At 46.0% G+C, this 12,458-nt stretch overlaps 1 protein-coding gene across 1 annotated transcript in view; it reads right to left on the reverse strand.

Annotated features, from left to right (window-relative positions):
- The window catches only part of LOC122936381 (probable cation-transporting ATPase 13A5), a 652,597-nt gene extending 642,076 nt beyond the window's left edge, over nt 1-10,521 (reverse strand). Inside the window, exon 1 of the mRNA XM_044292565.1 lies at nt 10,446-10,521. Within this exon, the coding sequence (XP_044148500.1) occupies nt 10,446-10,490 (45 nt within the window). The 5' untranslated portion in view covers nt 10,491-10,521. The remainder of the gene's footprint in view (nt 1-10,445) is intronic.
- Between the last annotated feature and the right edge of the window lie 1,937 nt (nt 10,522-12,458).

The following is a 12,458-nucleotide window of genomic DNA, read 5'->3' on the forward strand; positions in this document are numbered from 1 at the left end:
TGTGCCCTGATTTCCAACCTCTTGAGCCTTCACAGTCTCAAGAAGATGACGCCTATGTGTAAATCTACCTTGCCAAGGGGTAGGTGTTCCGGAGTATGGCGCTTTTTTGAGAAAATGAGGGCGTGGCAGGAACTAGCAACCTCACCAGCATGATCCGCCACATGGCATCCAAGCACCCTAATAAGTGGGCCCAACGCCTGGGTCCACAATCTGGGTCTGCAGGTCACACCACTGCCTCCTCTTCCCCTCTGTTACATGTTGCTAGCCAATCCCCTGTCGAAGCGCAGGCCCGGATGCCTGTCGCCCTGCACCTGGACCTTCGCATAAACCATCAGAAACAACATCCACTTCCCTGTCCCAGCGCAACATCCAAATGTCCATAACACAGTCATTTGAACGCAAGTGCAAATACACAAACAGGCCAAAGCACTAAATGCACAAGTTTCCAAATTACTGGCCCTTGAAATGATGCCATTTAGGCTTGTGGACACTGAGGCCTTCCACAACCTGATGGCGGCGGCAGTCTTTCGGTATGCAGTCCCCAGCTGCCACTATTTTTCACAGTGTGCCATGCCCGCCCTACACCAGCATGAGTCCCAGAACATCCCCAGTGCCCTGACCAACGCAGTTACTGGGAAGGTCCACTTAACCAGGGACACATGAACAAGTGCTGGTGGCCAGGGATGCTACATTATCCTAACCACACACTGGGTGAATGTTGTGGAGGCCGGGAGTGAGTATTACCCTGGGATGGCACAGGTGCTGCCCACGCCCATGATTGCGGGCCCTATGTCCATCAGGGTCTCCGCCAGAATCTATGTTACTGGCTCCAACCCCCACTTCTCCTCCTCCGCCGCCTCCTTCTCCACTTCCACCTCCAGCAGCAGACAGACATCAGTCGCTAGCTGGAAGCAGTGTAACACTGCTGTGCGTAAACGTCAACAGGCCGTGCTTAAGTTGATCTGCTTAGGGGACAAACAACACACCGCCGCAGATCTGTGGCAGGGTATAAGGGACCAGACCGAGCTGTGGCTCTCTCCACTCAACCTACAACCAGGCATGGTTTTGTCTGACAATGGTCGTAACTTGGTGGCGGCTTTGGATCTCGGCAACCTGACACTCATCCCATGCCTAGCCCACGTCTTAAACTTAATGATTCAGCAGTTTATCAAAACCTACCCCAATTTAACAGAGCTACTAGTGAAGGCGTGCCGTGTGTGTGCCCATTTCCGCAAGTAGTCCACAGCTTTAGCCGGTCTGTCAAAGCTGCAGCAGTGCTTGCAGCTTCTAGATCACTGACTGTTGTGCGACGTGAGCACGCGCTGGAACTCTGCGTTCCACATGTTGGCCAGGCTTTGTGAGCAGCAGAGGGCAGTTGTGGAATACCAGCTGCAACATGGTCGTCGCCTTTCCAGTCAGCTTTCACTCTTCACAAGCGACCAGGGAATTGATGTCTGATCTCTGTGAGGTTTTACACAACTTTAAGGAATCAACACAGATGGTGAGCGGCGATAACGCTATTATCAGCGTAACTATCCCACTGCTGTGTCTACTCAAATGATCGCTTCTCACAATTAAGGACGACGCTCTGAATGTGGCAGACAAGGAAATGGGGGAGTACATTACACAGGGTGACAGCCAGTCCACCCACAGTTTGTCTTCTCAGCGCAAATTGGACCATGAAGAGGAGGAGGAGGAGGAGGCAGTTGCCTCTGCTACAGAGGATAGTACCCATGGAACTTAAATTCCATATGTTCAGCGTGGATGGGCGGGAGAGGAGGATGGGGAGATGGAGAGTCATCCTGATGTTGACATCGACATCTTGCATGTTGGTACTCTGGAACACATGTCTGACTTCATGTTAGGCTGCCTTTCCAGCCACCCTTGCGTTATACGCATTTTAGATAACATGGATTACTAGATTTTCACCCTTCTCGACCCCCGCTACAAAGAGAACTTCTCATCTCTCATTCCTGTGGTGGAGAGGACGAGTAAAATGGTGCAATACCAGAAAGTACTTGTGAGATTGCTCCAAAACTTTTCATCTGACAACGAGGCCAGGAGAGTCCGTACTTCCTTAGGCAACCGAGGAAGGGAGACGAGGGGAACACACAGCAGTTCCAACAAAGGCAGGGCAACACTCTCCAAGTCATGGGACACTTTGATGACACGCCGCCAGCAACCTCACCCTGAAGCGTGGCCTAGTGGTGCAAGGAGGGAAATGTTTTGGAAGATGGTGAAGGAATACATAGAAGATCTTTCATGCGTTTATAGTTGGTGTCTAAATTCGGTAGACCCACTGGTAATTACTTTGAGGCTTCTACCCTTCCTGTATGTTATCAGTGGGTATGGTCCTATTATATCCTCCAGATCAGGATCTGTTTTAAGTATGTCCCAGTATTTTGATAGCACCTGTCTAACCTCTTGATGGGCATTATCAAAGGTCCCTATGATGCCTATCAAGAGGTTAGACAGGTGCTATCAAAATACTGGGACATACTTAAAACAGATCCTGATCTGGAGGATATAATAGGACCATACCCACTGATAACATACAGGAAGAGTAGAAGCCTCAAAGATAGACTCGTTAACAGCCACTACCTGCCCCCCACCAACCCTGGCAACTGGATGTCTAGGAAGCCTACTGGTACCTTCAAATGTGGTAGATTCATGGCATGTAGCCAGGTACTGAAAACCAAGACATTCACATGCTCACACACAGGCAGAGAGTATGCCATCCGTGATTATGTGAATTGTCTAACCATGGGGGTAGTATACTTGGCACAATGCTCCTGTCCCCTTGACTATGTAAGCAAAACCAAAAGAGAATTCAGGCGACGCATTAGAGATCACTATAATGATATTCAAAATAATAAGGACACATCAGTGTCACGGCATATCAATCTCTGTCATGGCGGAAACACCACCTGCCTTAAATTTATAGGTATCCAATATGTCCCAAAACCAAGGAGGGGAGGAGACTGGGACAAAATGATCCTGAGGGCAGAAACAAGGTGGATTTACAGACTGAAGTCTGTAACACCAAATGGCCTAAATTAATATCTCTCATACAAGCCCTTCCTGTAGTCACAAGTTTGAAATATAAACCACATACAGTATATAGAAGGCAGGTCCAACTGTGCCTTACCATATACATAGAAGGCAGGTTCAACTCTGCCTTACTAACTAACTAAGTTAACTATCTATCCCTCTATATATATATAAAAAAGAGATCCTGTTTACCTCCAAACCAATTGATTGTATGTATGGTCTAGGGTTCACATACCCAGATAAGCCAAACGTATACAAACCTAACATTGAGTGTGTGAATATACAGGGAGTGCAGAATTATTAGGCAAATGAGTATTTTGACCACATCATCCTCTTTATGCATGTTGTCTTACTCCAAGCTGTATAGGCTCGAAAGCCTACTACCAATTAAGCATATTAGGTGATGTGCATCTCTGTAATGAGAAGGGGTGTGGTCTAATGACATCAACACCCTATATCAGGTGTGCATAATTATTAGGCAACTTCCTTTCCTTTGGAAAAATGGGTCAAAAGAAGGACTTGACAGGCTCAGAAAAGTCAAAAATAGTGAGATATCTTGCAGAGGGATGCAGCACTCTTAAAATTGCAAAGCTTCTGAAGCGTGATCATCGAACAATCAAGCGTTTCATTCAAAATAGTCAACAGGGTCGCAAGAAGCGTGTGGAAAAACCAAGGCGCAAAATAACTGCCCATGAACTGAGAAAAGTCAAGCGTGCAGCTGCCAAGATGCCACTTGCCACCAGTTTGGCCATATTTCAGAGCTGCAACATCACTGGAGTGCCCAAAAGCACAAGGTGTGCAATACTCAGAGACATGGCCAAGGTAAGAAAGGCTGAAAGACGACCACCACTGAACAAGACACACAAGCTGAAACGTCAAGACTGGGCCAAGAAATATCTCAAGACTGATTTTTCTAAGGTTTTATGGACTGATGAAATGAGAGTGAGTCTTGATGGGCCAGATGGATGGGCCCGTGGCTGGATTGGTAAAGGGCAGAGAGCTCCAGTCTGACTCAGAAGCCAGCAAGGTGGAGGTGGAGTACTGGTTTGGGCTGGTATCATCAAAGATGAGCTTGTGGGGCCTTTTCGGGTTAAGGATGGAGTCAAGCTCAACTCCCAGTCCTACTGCCAGTTTCTGGAAGACACCTTCTTCAAGCAGTGGTACAGGAAGAAGTCTGCATCCTTCAAGAAAAACATGATTTTCATGCAGGACAATGCTCCATCACACGCGTCCAAGTACTCCACAGCGTGGCTGGCAAGAAAGGGTATAAAAGAAGAAAATCTAATGACATGGCCTCCTTGTTCACCTGATCTGAACCCCATTGAGAACCTGTGGTCCATCCTCAAATGTGAGATTTACAAGGAGGGAAAACAGTACACCTCTCTGAACAGTGTATGGGAGGCTGTGGTTGCTGCTGCACGCAATGTTGATGGTGAACAGATCAAAATAACTTTCAAGATAGACAGGGTTAATATAATCCTTATCCTGTGAGTGTTATTCTTGACACTTGTCTCTCGAAATCTAACTGAGCCCAAAAGGACACCTAGTGATCATGAACCTTGTTGTACAGAGAGCGGGCCGGTGACATGGTGTTAGATCCCCATGACAACTAGTCACGCCCGAATACCACGTCACTTCTGCCTAACAGCAGAGCATAGCGAGGCCGTCCCATGCAAGAGGCGGCACCTTACTGTGTACGTCTCCGCCTAGAAGCTGACAGGTAACTATGCGGGGGGGAGTAACCAGTGTGCAGCGCTCACAGTGACCGATTGGTCAATCCGAATATGGGTGGAGCGGGACGCACTTTAAAAAGAGACGCAATGACACTATCAAACCGCCACTGCCGCATGATCGAAACAGGTGCACAGCCACTGCTTCTAGCGCCTGGACATCCTTTCTCCCTGAGGAGCCAAATTCCTACCTTGCAAAACGCGTTGGAGGATGACACAGGACATCTATACTAGGGAGGTAAGAGCGTAGGGATCTACAGTACAGGCCCGAGGTTCCTGAGGCTGAGGGTCGTCCTTTTTAAGACGAGTGCCCCGACTACAGCCATTGAGGCATTTACACTAACTAGACTAGGTCAAGTAGGGCAAGCACGTAGGGAGAGTTAGCAACTTAAGCAACTTAATTACATATAATACGCCCCCTACTACACAGGAACGCTACCAGGTCCATCTCTATCTATCTAGACCCTATCTTTCTTCCCTAAAATAGAGCAGGAGTTCACTTTACTCCACTGTCTCATTTCTTTTAAATGATAGAAATAAAAGTTAAATCTTAACCTAAATATAATAAGGCACACTCGGTACAGAATATACAATACATAGCAGATCGTGTCAACATCCTAAATGATCCCTCAGTGCCTTACAACTGCTGGGAGTCCAAGCTGGACACTTGGCACGAACTTGCGCTCTACGCCTTAGCGGTGCTGGCTTGCCCTGCCGCCAGTGTATTGTCTGAGCATGTATTTAGTGCTGCTGGTGGCATTTTAACAGAAAAGCGTATCTGCTTGTCCACTGGCAATGCTGATAGGTTGACTCAGATAAAAATTAACAAGGCCTGGATTTGACTTCTCAACTCCACCAAAGGAGAGCTGAGCTGATGATGAACAAAACGGCAATTTCAATCTAACTACTGTAGTGTATTCCCATGTACCTTTTCCACCACAAAAAAAAGAGTATATGGTTGAATCTTGTTTTCTCCTCCTCCTCATCCAGATTGTATATATTCCCTCCACTCAAATTTGTTTAATAGGGTCAACTGAACTGCAGGTCCCTCAACTCAAAATGTTTTATAGATTTTTATAGGGTCAGCTCAACTGCAGGCCCTCAACTCAAATTTTTGTATAGGATCAGCTCAACTGCAGGCCCTCAAATAAAAATAAAAATATAGGGTCAGCTCAACTACAGGCCCTCAACTCCAATTTTTTTTATAGGATCAGCTCAACTGCAGGCCTTCAAATCAAATTTTTTTATAGGGTCAGCTCAACTACAGGCCCTCAACTCAATTTTTTTATATGGTCAGCTGAACAGCAGGCGCTCGCATATAATGTTTTAGAGCATCAGCTCACCTGCAGTCACTGACATATAATGTTTTACAGCATCTTCTCACCAGCAGCCACTAGCATATAATGTTTTAGAGCATCAGCTCACCAGCAGGCCCTCGCCCCTGATGTTTTAGAGGGTCAGCTGAGCAGCAGGCCCTCGCATATAATGTTTTACAGGGTCAGCTCACCTACAGGCCCTCGCATATAATATTTTAGAGCGTCATCTCACCAGCAGGCACACTCATGTAATGTTTTAGAGCATCAGCTCACCAGCAGGCCCTTGCGTCTAATGTTTTAGAGGGTCAGCTCAGCAGCAGGCCCTTGCATATAATGTTTTACAGGGTCAGATCACCTCCAGGCCCTCACCCCTAATGTTTTACAGGGTCAGCTCACCTGCAGGCCCTCACATATAATGTTTTACAGGGTCAGCTCAACTGCAGGCCCTCACATATATTTTTTTTACAAGGCCAGCTCAACTGCAGGCCCTCGCATATAATGTTTTACAGGGTCAGCTCACCTTCTGATGATGACAGCGAAATCTTGACTGATAGTACTCTGGCACACATGGCTGATTTCATGTTAGGCTGCCTTTCCCACCACCCGCTCGTTATATGCATTTTAGACAACACGGATTACCGGTTGTTCACCCTTCTCGACCCCCGCTACAAAGATAACTTATCGTCTCTCATTCCTCCGGTGGACAGGACAAGCAAAACGGTTCTATACCAGAAGGTCCCTGTTAAAAAAATTGCTCGAAAGTTGATAGGGCAGACATCCAAATGGATCGCCACCGTCACATGCGATCACCTAGAAGTTATCTAGAGTCAACAAAGTGGCAGCAGGCCCTCACCTACAAGTCCAGTCTCAGAAGCCAAGAGTCTTGTCAACACAATCCTCACCATGATGGCACACCAGGTGAATGTTGTGGGGGCCGGGAACAAATTGGCTGCTGGCACCAGACTTGCCCTCCAATAGATCCTCGTTAACGGAAAGTGTACTCATTCCAATAACATGGCCACTTAGGAGTGCTGTATTGTTATTTATCATCACTACCTCCCCGAGTCGGGAGTGGGTAATTGTCGCGCGCCTGCTGCCTTCCTTGCATGCTTCTGCTTCAATAACTTGACCCACCCTCTCTGGGTGGTTCACAATTAGGAAAACAAAGGGGCAAGGCAACAACACCCAATTATATTTCAGCCATTGACCTCCTTTGGATGTGGTGTCTCTTTCTCAAGCTCCCTCTCCGCCATTGAACCCTGATTCACTTTTACACATGATCACCATGGTAGTCGCAGAAAAGAACATCGACAGTTAATGGATCGTCGCCATCACGGGGACGTGCAATCTCCCAGAGGTTATCTAGAGTCACCAATGCGGCAGCAGGCCCTCGCCCCTAATATTTTAGATGGTCAGATCAGCAGGCCCTTGCTCCAAATATTTTTGAGGGTCCCTAGCAGGCCATCAATCTTAATTTTTCAAGGGTGTGTATGATGCCCTCCTTTATGTGTAACAAAGGGTGTTTTTGAGTGCCGGTTCCTTGTAATTTATGGAAGCCCTTTCACTTAGTGCATAGGCTTTATAAGTGTAGGAGTCCCACTACCTGAACAATTGTACCACAATGTGAATGAGGCCCTCCTTTATGTGATATACAGGCTGTTTCGGAGTGCCTCTTGCTTGTAATTTTTTGCAGAACTTGCACTTTATATACAATTGAATATACAGGAAAAAAAATTAGTTTTTTTATTGGGGGGGGGGGGGGGGTTTGTGTGTATTTTTGTCAGTCTGTTAAAGTGGCGTACAACTTGGACAACATGGTTCCCAGCAGTGACCTGGGAGTCCAAGATGCATCCAGACATCGTCCCCATGCTGTTCCCGATCCATTTCGGTTGACCTTTTTCAATAGACCAGGCACCCTCCCCTCTTCAGAGCAGGGGGTGCCTTGTTGTCTCCCATTGACTTCCATTATACTCGGGTGCTCGGCCAAGCACACAAATATAGCAATGTGTTCGGGCCAAACACCCGAGCACCCGAATGCTCGATCATCATTATTATATACCCCTTATTATATAATGAATTGTATAACTATAGGAAACACATTTAGCAAATAAGTAACTGTAACACCCCAGAGTTGTGTTACTACACGCCTCTACCCCGCTACTATCTGTTAATAGCTTTTATACTGTCATCTGATGTGATTTTTCTTATGTCCTCCACAAATGTGCATAAACCTATGTTAAATGCAATTGTTCAAGTCATTTTCCTGGTATACCGTCAGGTGGCAGCATCATTGGTAGACATAGTTTTAATGTTATGGCCGTTCAGAGTGGAACTATCCTGTTCTATTCTACCCCCCTGCTGAAGAGAGGTGGACTATTCCCTCTTCCTGCAGCAAGGGAGATAAAAAATAGTTAGAACCAGTTGTAGTCGGCCCCTGCATAGGGAAGACAGCAAGGACCAAGTCTTTTTTTGAGACTTGATCAAAGTCCCAGTCTGAGCCCTGCAGCTCAGCTGGATGAAAAGAAGCAGAAAAGAAACTACAACCTCCAGAGTTCCAGGAAGAAAGCATCCTCTGAGAAACCATCTAAGAGATAAGTTCAGAGACCCAGGAGAAGCCATTCCTCCTCATCTAGTCTGTCCCCACAAAGCAGAAGGTACAGAAAAGTGCAGAAGATTAATTCCTGCCACAGTTACAGAGCTACCAAGCAGATGTCCTATCCTGCAAGCTCCCTACATATCAAGCAGAAGCATTTATTACTGCCAATGATTGCCAAAACCTGCTGGGACCAGAGACCAAAGCTGTATACTGCTGGATACAAGTTATCTTCAGTAAAGAAAGGTTTGAACCTCATCTAAAGGTCTGGGCATCATTTCTGCTACAAAATTCCTCTAGTACTCCTACTATCACTACACTCAAATTTATTGCAAGTGAGCCAGGAGCCAGGTGTCCAGCCGCACCCAGCTAGGAGACACCGTTGACACAATTATCACCACCCTATAGATACACTATAAGCCATTACACCACTCTGACATTCCTAATCTGGGACGTGCGTTATAACACCTTGGAAGGGCCCTGGAGTAGTACCCTGTGCGCGCTGCAATTGGCCTCATGACAAATACAGAACTTTAAATACCCTTATCCTGGCCCAATGCATAACTATCCAACTATGGAAAAGGCTGGTTACTAGTGGCGTCGCTACAGGGGGGCGAGGGGGGGCAATTGCCCCCCCTATGTTATTCTTTCCCCCCCCTGGGTGCCCCCCCACTGATTCCCCAAAGCAGCTGCTCTGCCCAATGGCCGGTGAATACTAGTACCGAAGGACCAGGAAGTGGTGAACGCTATGTACTTACCGCTTCCTGGTCCTCGGCTGTCGGCTGTGCAGGGCTGCTTAAAGCGTGAGGGCGCTCTGTGACCTTACGCTGTGCGCACCAGTTCAGAGCACAGTCGACTGAGGAGAAATAAAATTGCTGCTGGGGGCATAATAGGGGCTAATGAGAGGCATAATGGGGGCTAATTAGACTATTAGAGGCATAATGGGGCTAATGAGGCATAATGGGGCTAGTGAGGCATATGGGGGCTAATGAGGCATATGGGGGCTAATAAGATGCATAATAGGGGCTAATGAGAGGCATCATGGGGGCTAATTAGAGGCACAATGGGTGCTAATTAGACTATTAGAGGCATAATGGGGGCTAATGAGGCATATGGGTGCTAATAAAAGGCATAATAGGGGCTAATAAGAGGAATAATGGGGGCTAATGAGGCATAAGGGCTTATAATGGGGACTAATGAGGCATAAGGGCTGATATGGGGGCTAATGAGAGGCATGGGGGCTGATATGGGAGTGATGAGAGGCATAATGGGGGCTAATGAGAGGCATAATAACAGTGTCATCCACAGATGCCCCCATAACAGTGTGTCTTCCACAGATCCACCATAAAAGTACACCTGCGCACTGACGAGAGACAAAAAGAAGGGGAAAGAATCAGCGGAAGCAAGCAGAGGACGGCACAGCAGACGACTGAATGGCTTCTTTTGTAAGTAAATTGCTTTATTATAAAGGTATCCCTGCATACCGCAATTCTCTTGTATTATGTAATCTTATTTATATATACTTATTTTGTTTTTGCCCCCCCATTTTTGACTGTGGGATCTTTGTGCCCCTCCTATATATTGTTCCTAGAGTCGTCACTGCTGGTTACACAGTGTAATAGTAGGAAAGAAAAAAAAACTGAAGTAGACCGTCATCCTCATTTACTTTCTATGCTCGCAAACACAAAATATTTAAGTACACACAAATGCATTGCTTTATAATTAGTTTGTGCAAAATAGAGGAAAGTTACCTACCATTTCATTTTCCTGCCCCTCATTGAGTATGTTCTGTCTGGTCATTGTAGGCAGATGTCTCGTTCCTGTCAGTGAACTGAGGGTATCTCACTTACTGAACATTATGCACTTTCTCAGTGTGCACCCTCCTTTTTCATCTCCTTCAGCTCCACCTTCAGACTGCCACTCAGGTTTTTCAGGAATTATCATGAGCTTTGTGCTTAGTGCTAAATGTAAAACCAATCCTTTAAATGTAAGGAATTTTACTTTTAAAAAATATGTATTTAGAGTTCCAAAGGTCTCCATATACTGTATTTAACAGTAATGTTAATGATCTAATCTTTAGCAAGACCATAGGGGAATTTACCTGGTAGCTGTGCCAGCTTTCTGATATAAAAGAAGTCATACATTTTTGCATAAGCCAAATTTGACTTTAAAGGAACAGTTCAATTATGAAGTGATGTGGAGGAGCTTACATCATAGAAACTGTTCATAAATAACCCCATTTTAGAAAAGATACCCCTCAACTGAGTTTTGTTACCTCTTTATGTCTTCCATAGGAATTAAAGGTGTTGTCTCACTTCAAAGGTAATACAAAGCAATTATTAATGTATTTTGATTGCCCATTTATCCATAATTCATTTTTCCATCGCATTATACACTGCCTGTATCCAGGGGTCATAGCCACCGCCACAGCATAGTTAAGAGGTGGTCGGGTGGGGGAGCTGCATGCTCCCACAGTCCCAAACACTGTAGAGGGAGACACTTTTTCCTACAGTGTGCAAGCATGGCAACTACTGCTGGATTGCAGCGGTGGCCATAACCCATGGAAAGGAGCAGTCTATAATGCGAAGGAAAAATGAATCAAGTCAGCAAAGGAGACAATATGGCCATTAAAATACATTAGTAAGTGCCTCAGTAGATGGCTCTAGTGTCTTACAGCCCTGGAGTCCTAGTTTCAAATCCGAACAAACACAATATACAGGTGTAACTCGAAAAGTTAGAATATTGTGCAACATTTTTTTATTTCAGTAATGCAACTTAAAAGGTGAAACTAACATATGAGATAGACTCATTACATGCAAAGCGAGATATTTCCAGCCTTTAGTTGTTATAATTTGGATGATTATGGCTTATAACTTATGAAACCCCAAAGTCGCAATTTTGAGGTACACTTTGCTCAGGGGGTATGGATTAATTAGCTGACTAGAGTGTGACACTTTGAGCCTAGAATATTGAACCTTTTCACAAAATTCTAATTTTAAGCTGCATTAATGCAATTCCTTTTAATTTGCATTACTGAAATAAATGGACTTTTGCACGAGATTCAAATTTTTTGAGTTTCACCTGTATGTATGGGGTTTGTATGTTTTCCCCATGTTTGTGTGGGTTTCTTCACGGTATTCTGGTTTCCTCCCACAATTATAGGCATGCCCCCCCCCCCCGCTGATTCCTGCCATGGCATTAAACTGTCACCATGTTTGCACTGAGACCCCAGCTGTTACACACAGCCTGGGATCTCAGCTAACTGGCCCGGGACCAATGAGGGCTGTCCTGGGCCAGCGATTGCTCTGATTGGCTAGTTTGTACAGACTAGCCAATCAGACGATCCTAATGCCGGCTGATGGGTTCTGAGCCCCGCAGTCCGTGACTGGCACCGATGTCAGCCATTTAACCCTATTCATGCCTCAGTTCATAGGACCGCTGTATGGAAGGGGTTAATAGTGAGGGAGCTCCCTCTCCCATCGGGCCCTGCTTTGCCGTTGCAGCACGCCCGATACTTGACGTGATCACAGAGGGAGGAGTGTCCCTCCCTCATCAGCCGCTGCTCTGTTGTGGCAGTGTCCAATGGGTACCACGGCAACCGTATGCCTTCACAGGCTTCCAGATTGCCATGGTATAGCTAAGCCGGATCAGGCTTCTGCTAAAGGCAGCAGTCTGATCAGGCTAAGTGTAAAGTCACAATACACTACAGTACACTATATAGTGTACTGTATTGTCTTATATAGGCATCAGACCCACTGGATCTTCAAG

This window comes from Bufo gargarizans, chromosome 4 (genome assembly GCF_014858855.1).
Source record: "Bufo gargarizans isolate SCDJY-AF-19 chromosome 4, ASM1485885v1, whole genome shotgun sequence".
NCBI lineage: Eukaryota > Metazoa > Chordata > Amphibia > Anura > Bufonidae > Bufo > Bufo gargarizans.